The sequence below is a fragment of the Sceloporus undulatus genome, chromosome 1 (genome assembly GCF_019175285.1).
Source record: "Sceloporus undulatus isolate JIND9_A2432 ecotype Alabama chromosome 1, SceUnd_v1.1, whole genome shotgun sequence".
NCBI classification, from domain to species: Eukaryota; Metazoa; Chordata; class Lepidosauria; order Squamata; family Phrynosomatidae; genus Sceloporus; species Sceloporus undulatus.
In genome coordinates, this window is record NC_056522.1 from 375,327,847 (window position 1) to 375,346,292 (window position 18,446).

General features: G+C 42.4%; 1 protein-coding gene across 4 annotated transcripts in view; it reads right to left on the reverse strand.

The window, feature by feature from the left end:
* Positions 1 to 3,048: 3,048 nt before the first annotated feature.
* SLC35F4 (solute carrier family 35 member F4) overlaps positions 3,049 to 18,446 on the reverse strand; it is a 157,176-nt gene continuing 141,778 nt past the window's right edge. For all 4 annotated transcript variants that reach the window (XM_042446532.1, XM_042446535.1, XM_042446536.1 and 1 more), the window contains 5 exons: positions 18,181 to 18,400; positions 7,825 to 7,950; positions 5,570 to 5,762; positions 4,185 to 4,274; positions 3,049 to 3,518 (listed from right to left, as the gene is read on the reverse strand). In XM_042446532.1, coding sequence (XP_042302466.1) covers positions 3,277 to 3,518; positions 4,185 to 4,274; positions 5,570 to 5,762; positions 7,825 to 7,950; positions 18,181 to 18,400 — 871 coding nt within the window. In that variant the 3' untranslated portion in view covers positions 3,049 to 3,276. The remainder of the gene's footprint in view (positions 3,519 to 4,184; positions 4,275 to 5,569; positions 5,763 to 7,824; positions 7,951 to 18,180; positions 18,401 to 18,446) is intronic.

The following is an 18,446-nucleotide window of genomic DNA, read 5'->3' on the forward strand; positions in this document are numbered from 1 at the left end:
ATAAGCAGTGAAAAGCAAATTGGAAAATGGAGAATCCAGCATGTTATGCAAAGTCCTTTTGCCTTGAGATATCAGTCTTCCAAGATCTGCCAAAACAAACAACAAACAAAAAATCATTAACTGCCTGTGGAAAGATAGCAATGAGGTTTATCCACCCTCAGCAGGGAGTGTCAGAGCTTGGGACTGTCCTAGGGCAGTGTTTGATGAGTTGAATGGCTTATCCTTCTTTCCCAAGGGAGAAGAATGGGGTGTGATATGTGGTAATGGATGGATTTGTCCTCAGACAAAGGGTGACCCAATCTCTGAAGGAAGCTTCCTCTATCTGGGGTACACAAACAAGTGGTACATCCAGTTTTCCTCTATCACTCTCTTCTGTGAAGGGATTATGATTCTGAGAGATTCCGGCTAAGTGCTTTCAGCTTCCCGCATGCTGAGCCACTTGGATGCCCACATATAGTGTGGCTACTTTCCTTCTCTGGAGAGCCTCTCATTGTGCTCTCTTGCCTAAACTGTTCCTTTTGATATTATTTTGATATCATGGTTATAGAGAAGTGACTGAGGGCTGGTTCTTGGGCTACAGTGGTCCTTCAAATAACTTGGAAGTGAGCTATGTAGGACTTTATAATTCATAACTAGCCTTTGAATTGTGCTGGGAAACTGACAAGCAGCTGGTGAAGCTGTTGCAACAAGGGAGCGGTATACTCCTTGTAGTCAGCTCCAATTAACAATCTGGCTACAGTTCTTTAGACCAACTGACGTTTCCATATACTATTCAGAGTAACCCCTACATAGCTTCTGCATCAGGAAATGTACATTTTTCACAGAGATGTACCTCCATAGCTACATCTCCCAATGTTGTCCCTTCCTAAACTCACCTTGTAAGCAGCACAGCCCTCTCAACATGGTAATTTACATGTTATTTGGGTGGAAGGAGCGCTTTATAAATAAAGCTTAATAATAATAATAATAATAATAATAATAATAATCATGTGTCCTGCTATTTTTCCATATCTGGACACACTGCAAGAGTCATCTACAGAAACCTCCAGGGGTACAATTTCCTTTCCTATCTCAATATGAATTTCCTAAGACCATCGAGGAATTGTCTTCTTCTCTAACTTACAAGTACATCCTGAACAATTTATTCCTTTTTCCACCATAACGTCATATCACATTAGCTTGGCTTAATATAAATACTAAATATCCCAGCACCAATAGCCACTTCCCTCACTCCACTGCCAATGCATGATGGTGATCCTGTCTCATCTTTACTGGGGGGAAATCTGGAACCCTTCTTGTTTCTCCAAACCAGACATTTCTAACTGAAGAATATTTTGTATGTCACCAACCCTAGCAACCAATGCAAGAGTAACAAACTTTATTAGAGCAAAAAAGCAGATTCAAAATGTCATGAAGGGTCAGTGGCATTGGTTATTTGTGTTGTCTTGTGCCTTTATATCAATTCTAGGACAGAAGACCCTATCCTAGGGTTTTCTTGGCAAGGTTTCTTCAGAGGGGGTTTGACATTGCCTTCCTCTGAGGCTGAGAGAAAGTGACTTATCCAATGTCACCCAGTGGGTTTCCATGGCCAAAATGGGATTTGAACTGGTGTCCCTGAATCCTAGTCCAACATTCAAACCACCAAAAGAAAACAGAGTTCTCTATAACATTTATAGAAGCGCATTCATTACTGTAATTAAAATGGAATCACAATGCATTTCACCACACTGAGTAAGTGAAGAGTGTGCTGCTTGATCCATCTGTTGATCAGGGCCCAGATTAGTTGGATGGTTAATCTAGCCCAGGTTTGAGTCTGTCTAAATTGCTCAATCCTTTTCCAGGTTCAGAACATTGGATAGCTCCTTTGATTAAAACTGGAAATTTTGGATGAAAATTGAAAGTGGAGTCATCATTTCCTTCCTCCCAACATGGGAGCTGCCAGTGGGCACAATAATTAAATAAATAGCTGGCATTCTGCTTGGAATCTCCATCTTCGTATATGGCCTTATATGTGTGCAATATTTATTTGAGCACTTTTGCAATGCCCATATTCATCTAGGGACTGCTGTGGATTTACAATGTGTGGGCATCCATTGTGCATTAGTGCAGTGACTGACGTGCCATGGCCTGATGCACCATGAACACCAATTTACATCCAGGCGCTCCCTGTTGTGCATTTGGACAGCAGCTGCTGGTGCACAACAGATGTGCCCAATACACATCAGAAGTGTCCAGCTTGCATTGGAACACTTTGGCCAGTGCCTGGATGCCCATCATCATAAATCATTAACAGGGTTCCATTGCATTTCTGCAAAGTAGGTAGAGATTTATAAAGTTATAGAATGTAGACTGTGATGTAGGATCTCAGCCAATCTTATTAAATAAATACATACATATGTACATACACACAAACATGTAATATACCAGAGCAAAGAAGGCTGTCTGTGGAATTTGAACTACAAACCAGACACAGTGCAGACCATAGCTGAACACTCACACATGCTTTTATCCAGCAGTAAGTCTCATGGAGGAGAGTTTTGTGGATACTGTGGACTGCCAAAAAAAAAAAAAACCCAAATCAGTGGGTCCTAGTGGGTATCAACCCTGAACTCTCCCTAGAAGCTAGGATGTCTAAACTAAGGGTGCTATATGTTGGCCATATTATGAGAAGACATGACTCCCTAGAAAAGACAATAATGCTTGGTAAGCTAGAAGACAGTAGGAAAAGAGGGAAACTTCTTTCCAGATGGATAGACTCAATCTAAGAAGCCATGGCTCTGAGCTACAAGACCTGATCAGGACAGTTGATGATTGGAGGACTTGGAGGTCTTTCATTCATGGGGTCACCATAAGTTGGAGTCAACTTGATGGCCGTTAACAGCAAAGTTTCACAGCTTCAGTGGGTTTACTCTTCTTAGGATAAGCATGCCCACAATTTGTCAAAATCTGTGAGATGTAAATGTTCTCTTACATTCCACTCTTACACTCCATTTCTTTGCCCTTCCCCTGATAAATTACTCAAAAAAGCTGTATTGTTTTCTTTTTTAAAAAGCAGTTTATTGTGGTTTAATTGCACCGCCTCTTGGTTCCGTGTACAAATGTAAACAGAGGTTCTTTTTGTTTATGTATTAATGTATTTAGCGTTAAATGTACATTCCATCCCCAGTTTTTAAAATAATGACAGTCATTTTTAGCATACAGGTGGGGTGAGAAAAAAGTTACTAAATCATATTCACAGAATATACATGGCCGTGCAGTTAAGCAGTCACACCAGCTCTAAGCCAGTGGTATAGAAACAGGCCCATTTGCTCTACTTCTGCTCCGGAAGTGAACACTGGAATCTGTCATGTCTTCAGCATGATCCTCATTTTTCTTTTCTTTTAAGCTGTTGATGAACCTCAGAGTGATTTCATCCCATTCTTCTGGAAGGAGAAGCAGCAGGAAACCAAGGCAGATGATTATGGTTGCCCCTAACCTGACAACGCTGAAGATCACCTCACGTTTCAGAAGATCAACAGCTGCATGAAGGGGGAAGAAAAGAAAAGAGGAATTTAGAAGGATAAGAGTTGGAGGGACCTCATGGGCCATTAACCCCATGCTCAGTGCAGGACAATTCCCAAACTTTGGTCTTCTAGATGTTTTTCACTTCAGCTCCCAGAATTCTTGACTGTTGGCCAAGATGTCTGGAGCTTCTGGGAGTTGAAATCCAAAACAGCTGGAGGACTAATGTTTGGGAACCACTGAGCTAAAGCAGCTCCAGCAGTTGGGTGTCCAGCCTCTTTTTGGAGATGTTTTGGACTCCAGCTCCCAGAATTTCTGATTGTTGGCCAAGGTGGCTTGGGCTTCTGAGAGCTGATGTCCAAAACATCTGGAGGACCAGATGTAAACCATCACTTACAGAAGCTACATTTGGATGACATGCTGACTTGAGACTTTTAAGATCTGTGGTTAAAAAGTAGCTTCCATAAGCTGTGGAACAGGGATAGATAGGATATCAGAGCTTAGGAGTTACTTTTTAGACTGCAAGCCACAGAATCCTCAAAATCCCCAGCCCGCACTACAACCACAGCAGATTCTAGGTGTAGTAATCCAAGGCTATATTTTCCCAAGCTCTATATGATGGCTTGCTGGTTGCATGAGCAGATGAATCAGTAGACAAACAGACATGTTTGTATTATATATACCTGCATTGCCAGGAACACTGAGCACCGTCCCAATAGATATTAAGATGGGGTATGTAAGTACGACACCAACATTCACCAAAATGTTAAAAGCTAGAAAACAAAAAGAAAAAGTATGAGGTCACAGAAATGGCTCTTCCTGTCTACCTGGATCAGAATCTGCAAGGAAATATAGATCTTTAAATTTAATCTGAGGTATACTGCCTCTGACTGTGCGCCTTCCATTTAGCCATCCTGCCTAGTAGCGGTTGGCTGCCCTTTCTCAGCAACCAGCACATTGGACAGCAGCAAGAAAGAAATGGGTCTGAAAGCAAATCAGGGCTGAACTCCTACTAGAAGCCAGACTGTGCATCAGGCTCTACCAATGTGTACTGAATTCCCTAGTTTAGTGGTTCTCGACCTTTGGTCCTCGAGATGTTTTGGACTTCAGCTCTCATAATCCCTGACTGTTGACCAAGTTGGTTGGAGCTTCTGGGAGCTGAAGTCCAAAACAAAAGGAGGATCAAAGGTTGGGAATCACTGCCCTAGCTGGTGTCTCAGTGCACAGTGGGATCCATGTGCACCAGTCTTGTTGTGTTTCACTATCCACTGTGCATTAATCCCAATATGACTGTCCATCAGACCCAATGCTCATGGGTCATTTTGCTAGCTTCCCTATATAGTATGTATGTATGTATGTATTTCTTTGATAATTTTCTCCCAAAAAGGGAACCCAAGGTGGCTCACAAATAAAACCATTTAAAAATTTTACAATAAAAAATCTAAAAGATAATCAACTAGCTAAAAACAGTATAAAATTACATAAACATACAAAAGTTAAAAATGCAACTAAAGCACACATCCCATATAAAAACTTTCCTGACATGATTATATGTTAAAAATCAATTAATGTACCAACAACCTCATGTTGGGTATAGATGTTACAGAATTGCAGAACTGTAACTACTGCAGAAGTAAGTCCCCAACAAGACTCCAACCATAGCTTTTAAGAAACAGGAAGGGATTCATGCTTCTCAGATTTCCTCCTATAAATGCCGGATAGGAAGAAAATACACCGGAGAAATGTTACATCCAACAAAAAGGCAAGGTGAGTTCCTTCTTGGGTTGCATCCACACTACAAAAATAATTTGGTATGACACCACTTTAACTGCCATGGCTTAGTGCTATGGAATTCTGGGAATTGTAGTTTAATGTGGCCCCAGAGCTTTGTACAACAAACTACCATTGCCAGAATTGAGCCATGACAGTTAAAGTGGTGTCAAACCAGATTATTTCTGTAGTGTGGATGCAGCTTTAGACAGGAATCTGGGATGGGTAAAGGCCAGATGCTTCTGCTACCAAGTTCAAGGATGCAATAGAACACTGAACTGTTTCCTTGCAAACATACCCAGCCAGAGTCCTGCAATTCCACACAGATAACCCCAGGGCACTGCTGAGAAGGGAGACCAGTATTCCACCTTGGTGAAATACAGGATCACGGGAGTAAAAGAAAGGAAGAACAAGTTGAAGAAGCCAAGGGTGGAGATGAAGTGGGCAGCTTCTCCAAAGTTGGCACTTCCAAGGAACATCTTAAACAAAACCTGAGGAGAGAAAGAAGAAGACAACTGAGGATGGTTATAGAGGAAAAACCTCCCTGAAGTTTGATTACCCACATAGGAATTTTGGGACAACAATTTCTTTGCCTATTTATGTACAGCCAGCCCTCCATATCCATGGATTCAACCATCCATAGCTTGAAAATATTTTTTAAAATATATAAATTCCAATAAGCAAACCTTGATTTTATGAAAGGGACATCATTTTACTATGCCATTGTATTTAATGGGACTTGCGCATCCATGTATTTTGGTATCCATGGGGGATCCTGGAACCAAAGGCCCACTGTATTTAACTTATATCCCATTATTTCTTCCGAATGAGATTCACCCATGAATTAAAACAAGGGACATGAATTTAAAATTAGTAATAAAAACATTTTTACTGGCTGTTTAATCTATACCAAATCATTCAAAACTATGACAAGAACAATTCAAAATGAAGCATGTACGGACTATTGAAGACCTTTCCACATAGTCACTTAGGGCCAAAGCATGTGGCAGAAATAATCCAGTTTCAGACCACTTTAACTGTCCTGGCTTGATGCTAGGGAATTCTGAGAACTGTAGTTTTGTGAGACATTTAGCCTTCTCTATCAGAGAGCTCTGGTGCCACAACAAACTAAAATTCCCAGGATTCCGTAGGACTGAGCCAGGACACTTAAAGCAGTCTCAAACTGGATTATTTCTGCAGTGTGTTTTGGCCCTTAGTCCCCAAATGCTTGTTCAAATAGTAAAACCTTTACCTGCTGCAAGAAAGAGAGCAGGGAGAGAGGGCCAGCCTTGTCTCCTGTGGCAGAGAGTTCCATAGCCTGAGAGCACCTTTCCAAAAAGCTCTTGAAGGTGGAGGGATAATAGAATCATAGAGTTGGAAGAGACAGCAAGGACCATCCAGTCCAACCCCATTCTGCCATGCAGGAACCCCCAATCAAAGCACCCCCAACAGATGACCATCCAGCCTCTGCTTAAAGACTTTCAAAGAAGGAGACTCCACTACACTCCGGGGAAGTGTGTTCCACTATCGAACAGCCCTTACTGTTCCTCCTAATGTTGAGGTGGAATCTCATTTTCTGTAGCTTGCATCCATTGCCCCATGTCCTGTTCTCTGGAGCAGCAGAAAACAAGCTTTCTCCATCCTCAATATGACATCCCTCTAAATATTTAAACAGGGCTATCATATCACCTCTTAACCGTCTCTTCTCCAGGCTAATACCCAGCTCCCTAAGTCTTTCTTCATAAGGTATGGTTTCCAGGACCTTCACTATTTTGGTGGCCCTCCTTCCAACATTCTCCAGCTTGTCAACATCCTTTTTGAATTGTAGTGCCTGGAACTGGACATAGTATTCCAGGTGCGGCCTGACAAGCAGAATATAGTGGCACTATGACTTCCCTTGATCTTGATGAAGAGAAAGATCCCTCCTGAGGTTCTTAAAACTGAGGATCATAGAGCAAGATATGGTATTTCAGATAGTTTGTACCCAACTGTCACCAAGAGAATGGTAGAATTGTGTGTCAAATCACCTGTGGATGTACGGCAAATAATAGTGACCCTATGAATTTCACATGGTTTTCTTAGGCCAGAAATACTCAGAAGTGGTTGGCCATTGCCTTCCCTTGAAATACTGCCTGCAGCCCTGGTGTTCCTTGACAGTCTCCCATCCCAGTACTAACTAGAGCTAACCCTGGTTAGCTTCCATGGGATCTTTGGGGTATTTTAGCTCTCTATGTTTCCCTGTTGTGGCTGTGCACAGCAGATCTCGCTCAAACCACGCCAATAAGCGCCAATGCAGACAGTGTAGAAGAACTCATCAATGTTAATCTCTCTGTCCTGAAATAATAGAGTTTTCATTAAGACTTGATAAAGGGAAGTCAAACTGAATCCTTGGTGGCTGCAAACTAATTATCTTGTTGGTTCTAAAGTTGTGCCGATGCCACTGGCTCAGAATGTAAATGAGGCAACCCCATCATTTCAGACCAATCTTGCTTTGTTCTTGCATTTGTGCGTATTGTGAAGTGTTATAAGAGGTAAGGAAACTCAAGAACCTACTTTATAGAGTGCAGAGGTTGACGCAGATCCAACAGCATATGCAACACCGATAATTGAGTCGCCATGGACCCCATCTGCATAAGCCATCATAACAATTCCGGTGATGGCCATTATTGCTGCAACTATCTGTGAAAACCAGAAGGAAATAAATTTATATGGCTTTATGATCTGGAAAGAGATGTGATGCAATTGAGGTGTACGTGTTTCTTTTACCTTTTAATCTTCCCAAGTTTCCTATTAAAAAGGCAATTTGAAGACACAGAATGGGAATAAAGCCTTGTAATAGAAGCACAGACTATGCACTTCCTCACAGAACCATAGAATTACAGTGCTATTATTCCACTTTAATTGTCATGGCAACATCTTTTGAATCCTGGGATTTGAAGTCTACAGAGGGCTATTTAGAATTCTTTACTACTCTAGTGCTTCATCAGATTACAAATCCCAGGATTCCATAGGATCAGAGATGGCCAAAATCCTGCATTGAGCCATAGCAGTTAATGTGGTATCAAACTGCATTATTTCTGCAGTGTGGATGCAGCCTACAATGAATAACTTTACAAAGGTGTAACTATACTACAGACATGACATACAACCATGCTAGTGAATTGCAAAAATGCACAATAAGGCATTGTGTAAGATGTTTTGTTGTGCAAGGTGAAATTCCTGCATGCATTGGAAAACATTGTGCACTGGGACACATCATGCATCAGGACCATTACACAATGGCAATACCGCCGGCTCTACTTGAGCAATGGTCTCTATGGAATAGCAACAACTCCTCTCCTGAGAATATGAACTTTACACAATGGCACAATTCAATTTTATGCTATCATAAATCAATTTACAATATAATCTCCCAACAGGAGATTATGCCAGACCTCATAGATCATAACATTTCCCCAAAAGTAAGAATCAAGGCAATTGGTATGCAGCCATGGCAGTTAAAGAAGAATCATAGTGCTATCACATAGCATGAAAGGGCCCTATATTATCGAGACAGGATCTTTGGGTGCATCCACATTGGAGAAAAAAAGCAGTTTGACACCACTTTTAACTGTCATGATTCAATGCTATGGAATTCTTGGATTGGTAGTTTTGTGAGATATTTGGCCTTCGCTGTCAGAGTGCTCTGGTGCCACACCAAACTACAAATCCCAAAAGCCCACAGCATTAAGCCATGGAAGTTAATGTGGGGTCAAACTACTTCATTTCTGCAATGTAAAAGCAGCTTCTGTTGTCATCTACATTCTCTTCTTGTGAAACTCTTGTTACTGTTATTATTACAATTCCTTTAAAATGAGATTGCTCCAAGATCAGAAGCTGTGGTTTGCAAACTGTTTTTGAGTCATTGCAGGGCAGCCCCAGAAAGGATAGCTCCAAAAAAGAGGAGAGAGAGGAATGAGATCAGAACTTGGGAAAGTTATGTCCTAGAATCCTTCAGCCAGTAAGGCCAATGGGATTCTGGGAGAGATGGTCTAAAAGAGTAATGGTCAGCACTCCTATTGGTGTCTTATGGTTGCATAAGGGCTTGGACATATTTGCCCAATGCAGACTGATCATATTTCATTCACCATCGTGGAACTGCATTGTGCAGCTCCATTTGCACATTCCAATTCACGAATGAGGTGGATTTTATGCACCAGCATAAAATTATACTTTTTCTCCTCAGCCAAAGCTTTGGAAGCCAGCCCTGACACCAGAAAATTACAGCTCAATGGGAACCTCACCTTGCACAACAAAACATCTTGCACAATGCCTCATTGTGCATTTTTGCAATTCACTAGCATGGTTCAAACTAAAACCCAGAGCACAGTCACTAAACTAGTGATGTGGATTCCAGCAGGCACGACTGGGACAAGCAACCTCCTGTTGTGGTGGATTAAAAAGAAAAAAGGTCAGGTATTAAATACTGTATCAAGGAAAGTGAATTTTAGGACTGAGCAAAGTACAGTCCAGATGGTGCTGGACTGTAACTCCCATTAGCCCTAGCTAGAACGCCCAACATCAAGGAACGCTGGGAATCCCACTATCCAACAGGAGTCATACTCTTTCCATCCCTTCCGTAAGCAGACTTTACTGCTATAAGATCTGAGGGGGAGAGGACAAGTTTCATGAAATGCTATCTATCTCTGTTCAAAGCACTGGATAATAGGGAACCCCTTCAGCGTGATCATCAAGAAGAGACCAAAGGCATGAACAACAAAACAGAGAGAGAGAAATGAGAGCAGATACACCTGCCTTACTAGCTTCACCTGCCTTACTAGCTTCATGTTTAAAAGCATAGATCTCTAAACTTGGCCACTGGAGGCTGGTGAAAGAAAAGGTCATCCCTAGGAGACATTTTGGAGGAAACCTTCAACTGGTCCCTAAAAAGTTCAACATGTTTTTATTTACTTATGCAAGATTTACCTGACTTGGGTGATTCCATCTCTCGGCTTAAACTAAATGCAGTTTATCATTCTATCTAAACTGGGAACTGCAGTTATTTAAGCCAGCCTACCACAATTTAGCTCCCTCCACATGCATTGAATTACAACTCCCACCATCTTCAAACTGTGGCCTGAATTCTGTTGTTAGTTTCAACTAGTGTAGACCCATTGAATCAATGGGATTACATCAACATATCGACTCATCACCAAGAACAGACATTATTCCATTTGAACTGCTACAATCCACACACGCAGAATAAAGAGAATAATTAAAATCTGCCAACAAATATGGAAAATGAAACAGCGGCCAACAGATTGGAAATGATCAATATATATCCCCATCCTCAAAGCGAGGAGACACAAAAGATTTCCTCAACTACAGGACAATTGCATTATTTTCCCAGGAATTATTCTGCATCAGAGATTCCAACCATGTATAGAACAAGAAATCTGAGATGTTCAAGTGGGTTCAGGAAAGGAAGAGACACTAGGAACCACACTGCAAACATACAATGGATAATGGAACACACTAGGTAATCCAGAAGAAAATCACCACCTGCTTTAAAGATTATTGCAAGCCTTTGACTGATCACAACAAGCTATGGCTTGCTTTTTAAAAAATGGCCACGGCACGAAATCTGATAGTCCTGATAAGAAATCTGTACTTAGGACAAGAGGCAACTGTTAGAACAGAATATGAAGAAAAAGAATGGTTTCCAGACAAGGCTACATTCTATTTGTTCAACTTGTATGCAGAAAATATCATACACAGAGCAGGTTTAGACACAGAAGGAGTGAAGAGGAGTGAAGATAGAAGGAAAAAACATCAGGGCCATGTTCCAACTACATTTAAATCTGGATCGTGACCTGGGTTAAATGGGCATGGTTCCCACTGAATCCGATTTCAGAAATTGATTCAGAAAGGAGGGGCATGCTTTTTGCCCATTTTTGCCCATTTAACCTGCGTCAAAAAGACGCTGGGAAAATGGGGTATTTTTGGGGCTGAATCCAGTTATTTAGAAATAAATCGATTCAGCCCAAGTGATAACCAGACGGATTCAAATCGGAATCAAATCTGCCCTGGTTCCCACTGGCAAGCCCGGGGGGGGGGGGGCAGCTGGCATGGCCAAGCCTCTCCTGGCCCCAATCCCCGGCCCAGCCTCCTTACCGCTTCTTTGCTTGCTGCGCGGGTTCCTTTACGTACTTTTTTTAAATTTCCTCGGCTGGGAAGGCCAGAAGAGGTTGCAGAGATGCCAGAACCCTTGCAACCTCCTCCACTTTCCCTGGCTTCTCTGCGACCTCCTTCCAGCCTCCCCGGTCTGCAGGAAATTTAAAAAAAAAATGATTCCTGAAACCAGTGCAACATAGTGGGAAGGACATAGCCAAAGGGGGGGGGGGGTCGTGGGGTCCAGACCCCCCCCTTCTGCTGGACGGCCACCACGAGGAAGAGTGGGTGGGTGGTGGGGGAGAGTGCCTAAGGTGTGGCACTTCATCTGGAGCCCCCTTCACAAAATCCTGTTACAACATCCTGTGAGAACTATGTTTTTTTTTTTCAGAACCGGTTTCAGGAATCGGTTGAGGAAACAGATTTTCCGGTAAGTGGGAATGGGCCCCAGCAATCTAAGATATGCAGACTGCACCATACTGGTAGCAGAAACATCACAGACCTGGAACAATTACTAAGTAAAGTTAAAGAAGAAGTGTTAAACATAGCCCTGGAGTGATGAAAAGGCCCAAATTTGGCCTGAAACATCTTCTCTGTCATTTGGACAGCTCACTGTGAAAACTAGATGAAACTGTTTTATTTGGCCCATGTAGACACACCCCTGGTTGCTTAATTTCACATGTGCATAATGTTACTTTTGAGTAAAAAATTTAGAGAAACATGCCAAACTACTCTTCATTCTGCCTCTTGTACCAAAGTGTCTGTTAAAAATGTAATGTCCAGGAATACACTGACTGAGGTATACCAAAACAATTGAATCCCTAATGACTTTTCCCCAGGTAAAGCAACAGGAGATATGACTAAGGCATTTATCAGACGGGGTCTTTGCAGCTCAGATCTGGGGCATCTGCAGATCGGGCCATTTGCATTGACGTGATAACAAGATTATTTTTTCATACCTGGTTGCCCTTCCGTTGCTCTTCCGAACTGAGGGGGAATCGAATCGAAGGAAGTCACGTGATGCAGATTCAGGCAAAGAGGAGTGAGTGCAAATTGTATTTCCACACCAGTGCAGACCATGGAGGATTCAACAATTCGAATTGGGACCTTTGCACATGCTCAGTGGGGCCCTGAAGGCATCCTGAACCTTTGCGCTTCCGGGGCTAAGAAGGGAGCCTGGCTCCACTTTCATGCGAATGCTAGCCTCATCTGAATGACAGCTGCCCTTTTTTTCTTCCTCCTTTCTAGTTTCTCCCTTCCCTGGCAGCCCAATTCTAAGGGGTTCTCCGTGTCAGAGCCCCGATCCATTTCATCCACATCTACATCTATCCCAGTGGTCCCCACAACTGTCCTTTAAGGATCCTGGACTTCAGCTCCCAGAGCCTCAGCTATGTTGGCCAATAGCCTGGGATTCTGGGGAGCTGAAGTCCCAAAAGCCCTTAAAGAGCTTATACTCTATGATCTCTATATAGCTACATCCATCCTCCTGTCTTCAGTTGCCTTCTCTTAGGTTGCCATCCACACTGGGGAGATATCCAGTTTAACTCCAGTTTTAACTGTCCTGGCTCAGTGCTATGGAATTCTGGGAACTGTAGTGTTCAGAGAATCATAAATCATAGAGTTGGAAGAGACTGCACCGGCCATCCGTCCAACCCCCTGCCATGCAGGAACTCCAAATCAAAGCACTCCTCGACAGATGGCCATCCAAACCTCCGTTTGAAGACCTCCAAGGGAGGAGACTCCACTACACTCGCGAGGAAGGAGTGTTGTTCCACCGTCGAACAGCCCTTACTGTCAGGAAGTTCTTCCTAATGTTGAGGTGGATATCTCTTTTCCTGTAGCTTGCATCCATTGTTCCGGGGTCTGTCTCTGGAGGCAGCAGAAAAACAAGCTTGCTCCCTCCTCAATATGACATCCTTCAAATATTTAAACAGGGCTATCATATCACCTCTTAACCTTCTCTTCTCCAGGCATAACATCCCCAGCTCCCTGAGTCGTTCCTCATAGGACAGGTTTCCAGACCTTTCACCATTTTAGTCGCCCCTTTGGACATGCTCCAGTTTCTCAATGTCCTTTTTGAATTGTGGTGCCCAGAACTGGACACAATATTTCCAGGTGGGGCCAGATCAGAGCAATACAGTGGCACTATTACTTCTCTGATCTAGACACTATACTTTTATTGATGCAGCCTAAAATTGCATTGGCCATTTAGCTGCCGATCGCACTGTTGACTCATGTTCAACTTGGTCTACTTGGACCCTGATCCTTTCACATGTACTTTCATTCAGCAATGTGTCTCCCATCCAATCTGTGCATTTCATTTTTCTGCCCTAGTGCAGTACCTTACATTCTCCGGTGAATTTCATTTTGTTAGCTGGGCCCAGTTTCTAGTCTATTCAGATCATTTTGAATGTTGATCCTGTCCTCTGGGTATTACTATTCCCTCCTAATTTGGTGTCATCTGCAAATTTATAGTATGCTCCAATTCTGTCATCCAGGTCATTGATAAAGATGTTGAATAACACTGGGCCCAGGACCGAGCCCGTGGGACCCCCACTGGTTACTTCTCTCCAGGATAAAAGAGCCATTGTTGAGCACCCTTTGGGTTCGGCTGGTCAACCAATTACAGATCCATTTAACAGTTACTTTGTCTAGCCCCATTTTAACGCTTGTTTGCAAGTATGTCATGGGAAACCTTGTCAAAGGCCTTACTGAAATCAAGATTATACATCCACAGCATTCCCTCATACTACAAAGCTGGTAATTTTATCAAAGAAAGAATCAGGTTTGTCGGCATGACTTGTTTCTCTGAAACCCATGTTGACTTTGTGATTATGGCACTGCCTTCTAGATGTTCACAGACATGAGCCTTCTCTGCCAGAGAGCTCTGGGGTGTGTGTGTGTATATGTGTGTGTGCATATATGAGATAGATGGGGAGATTGACAGGAGGATGGATGTAGATGTGCATGAAATGGATGGGGCTCTGACGGAGGATCCCTTTGCATTTGGCTGCCAGTGATGTGTGGTGTGTGTGTGTGTGTGTGTGAGTGTGAGGGAGGGAGAGAGAGAGAGACAGGGAAAGGAGAAAGTGCTGCTGGCCAGGCTGCCCTGCCAAAGTTGCAGCAGGGAAGAGGAGGGAAGCAGAGAGAGAGCCCAGCCCCGCTTGCCCTGAAAGTGAAAAGAGCCACCGGAAGAAAGTGGGGCAAATTGCAGCAGGGCATCATGGGAGATTTACAACCGGGGTCTTGCGATGGTGGTCAGGAGCACAAGCAAATTGGGATTCCACACCAGACCAATTTGCAGTGAGATCGAACAGAACCCCAATACGAATCGCGTCAATCCACTTATTTAGCGCACTCGCCAAAACACGCCAAAATGAGGAGCCAGTAAGGATTCAGTTCAGAAGTCCCGTGGAAGGGGCTCACATTTAAAGCTACCAGGTATGAAAATACATTCTTATTATCACGTGAATGCGAAATTCCCAATCTGCAGATGCCCCAGATCTGAGCTGCAAAGACCCCGTCTGATAAACACCTTAGAAATTAAGAGGGGGATGGTGCAATGCATAGATCTTGGGAAACTCAGGAAATTGGAGGAATTTGGCTTTTCAACCCGACTGAGATGCAGAGGGTGAAATCCTTATTCGTGGGGACCTCATGGTCCCAGCCAACATTTTGTCAGCCACCATCTTGTTCCAGAAGGCCTAGGAAAGCATTTTCTCCATCTCTTATTGCACTACAACCCATTAAACCCATTTCATGAAGGCGAACGATGGGAAATTCAGGACAGTTAAAAGAAAGCATTTCTTCATACAGCACATAGATTGATGGTAGCATTGACTGCCGTTGGATGTAGCAATATCCAACAAGGCAGAGAGGGCTGTAAATACCAGTAATAGGAGAACTACTGAAAACAAAAACAAAGTGGCCAGAAGCCCACAAATAATAATAATAATAATAATAATAATAATAATAATAATAATAACAACAACAACAACAACACTTATTTATTTATACCCCGCTCTTCAGCCAAGGCTATCAAATGATTCTCAAAAATGAATTCTTTAAAAAGACATTAAACAGTACACAGAGAAGCCTTGCAGTTTACTCAAGAGCTAAATCGTTGCACATATAACTTTCCGGGAGCAACAATTCACCTTTTTCTTTGGCCAGGAAAAGATCAGTCCAGAGTTCTGGAGGTGTCATCAGCCACAAAAACATCTTTGAGGGCTTCACATGATCCTATGCTCACACTTTGCCCACCCAGGTGTCTTCCAGACAGTAGACCCCACTGAATCAATAGGATTGATTTATTGACTCGCCAACAAGAATTGATTGAATGGATCTACTTTAGTTGGGACTAACCAGGAGAAATTAGGCCTGTGTTCTTCAAGTATTAACCTTAACTTTTTTTAAAAAACCAAAGATGGCCCCAAATGGCCAGTACTCATGAATTTCCCCTCTCCAGTAATGTTTCTGTAATAATTAGTAGATGCTACTTGTTATGCAAACACAGTACCATTTTTGTTGTTCTCTTTAGAATGACCCTCCTCTCTCAAATACACAAGGTGTTACTCCGTTTGAATAATGAGTAACTTGAGTAGCAAATAACAGCCTTTTAATTCCAAGGCACTGAGTAGTAATAGTGCCCTGTTTTGAATATTAAAAAACAACACAAACCTTAATAAGAACCAATGAGATGCATGGCTACCCCTCCACATCTGCATTGCAGAAAAAATGCCATTTGACAATACTTTAATTGCCATGGCTCCATCCTATGGAATCCTGGGATTCGTAGTGTGTTGTAGCACCAAAGCTCTTTGACAGAGAAGGCTAAAAATCTCTCAAAACTACAGATCCCAGAATTCCATAGCACTGAGCCATGGCGGGATCAAACTGCATTATTTCTGCAATGCAGATACAGCCTACACTTTGTTTCTTGCTGTTAGTGTGTAGTAATCTTCACAAACATACAACCTCTGCATTGTTTTGCTGTTGTATTTGTTGTTATTAGCCATCACATTGGCTTCATTTTATGGCAGCCTTATGAATGGTAACCCTCCAAGAGCCCTGGCTATCAATTCCCCTGCTCAGGTCTTGCAAATTCAAGGCTGTGGCTTCCTTGATTCAACCCACTGGTACAGTGGTCTCCCTCTTTTCGTACTGTATTCTATTTTTACTAGCATCATCATCTTTTTCTATGAATTATGTTCTTTCATGATATGTACAAAGTACAGCAGCCTCAGTTTAGTCATTTTGGCTTCTAGTGTCTAATTTCCTCTCTATTTATGATGCACCCTGGTTTGCTTTCTCTGCCCTATTTGGGATTAACAACAGGCTTTAGGCCAATGCTGTACTTGCTGTTGATGAGTAACAAGTAACATTAAGTAATTTGCTGTTGTTGTGTGCCTCCAAGTTATTTTCAACTAAGACAAATTTATCCTGGGGTTTTCTTGGCAAGTTTCTTCAGGGGAGGGGGGGGGTCGCTATTGCCATCCTCTGAGGCTGAGCATGTATGACTTACCCAAGGTCATCCAGTGGGTTTTATCATCAAGTGGGAAATCAAACCCTGATCTTCAGGGTAGTAGTCCAATGCTCAAACCGCTACACCTTGCTACTTGTAGGAAATACCAACAAATGAGTGACATATTACCTTTATGACCAATGTTTCCCAGTTTTATCACCCCCATGGTGAGGTTCTCCCTTGAACCTTGGGATAATTTTGTGCTCTCTGGAATGATCTCAAATGAAGGTGGGTTGAGATATGCCATCATCCCTGACCTGCTGCATCTAACCTGGAAATCACTGCATGAGAACACTAAATTCAGGACTATTTCAAAGTAATGAGTAGACACCACATGTATATCCTTGTGAGGAAAAGTTAAGTTGGTTAGGTTTCTTTTATTTGGGAAGCTTTTGAACTGGGAGAATGGCATGGCCTTCTCACACGGCAGGGAATTAAACCCAATGTCACTCTGGCCCTTTTAAAGACTGATGATGATGGATCTGTCTACTCCATGAATGTTTGGCTATGCAAGCAGAGTCCACAAAGCCAAGATATTGGCCCCATTCCCACTTGATTCGGTTTCCACTGATTCAGGTAACTGATCTGAAGGTGTTATTTCATGGAAGGAACTGGCAAAACCACCTCTGAGTACAGTGGGCCCTTGGTATCCACTGGGGTTTGGTTCCAGGATATTATGCTCAAGTGCTATTATATAAAATGGTAAAATCAAGATTTGGTTTTTTGAAATGTTTGCATTTTAAAAATGTTTTCCATGGAGGATGCTTGAATCCATGGATTTAAAAAAATCCATGGATATGGAGTGCTGACAATATGGCTTATGACTGACATTGTCATAGTTTTCTTCCTCCAGTATGATTTTTAACATCTTTGCCTGAGAAAGAAGCCAGTGGTGCTTTGAAAGCTTGTAACATGCTCTTTGTGCATTTTGGTCGGACAATAAAGGTATCATTGTTTTGTGGATTTTGGATGTTATTGTGCTTTACATTATAGGTGGATAAACTCAACCAAGGAACTGAGTCTGCAGAACCTGAGCAGGGCTGCCAATAACAGGATGTCTTGGAAATCTCTCTTTCATAAGATTAACAAAACTGAAAAACAACCTGAGGGAAAAAACAATAGCAAAGCCATAGAAGAGGCAAGAAGGTAAAGAGAACCCTGCTGGTTTGGAGAAAAGGATAGAGAGTGGATGGATAGTGAAAAGATGAATGAGAAAGAACTAGGGAAGTCATTACCCTTACACCCATGAACCTGTCTTTCAAGACAATCCACGAGAGGAGGAAGACAAAGGCTTTGTTACAGCAGAACAGCGCAGAGACATCCGTGGCTGTCAGTTTCTTCAAAGCCAGCAGGTAAAGGTAATTGCTCAGAGTCCACAGAATAGAAAAGGGGGCTGTCCTTTTAAGAAAGAGTTTCAGCGTCAGGCCGTCTTCACCAAAGATCCGACTGCATTCCCTGTAAAAAGCGAGAAAGAGATGGATAAGTCACAATACGGACGAAT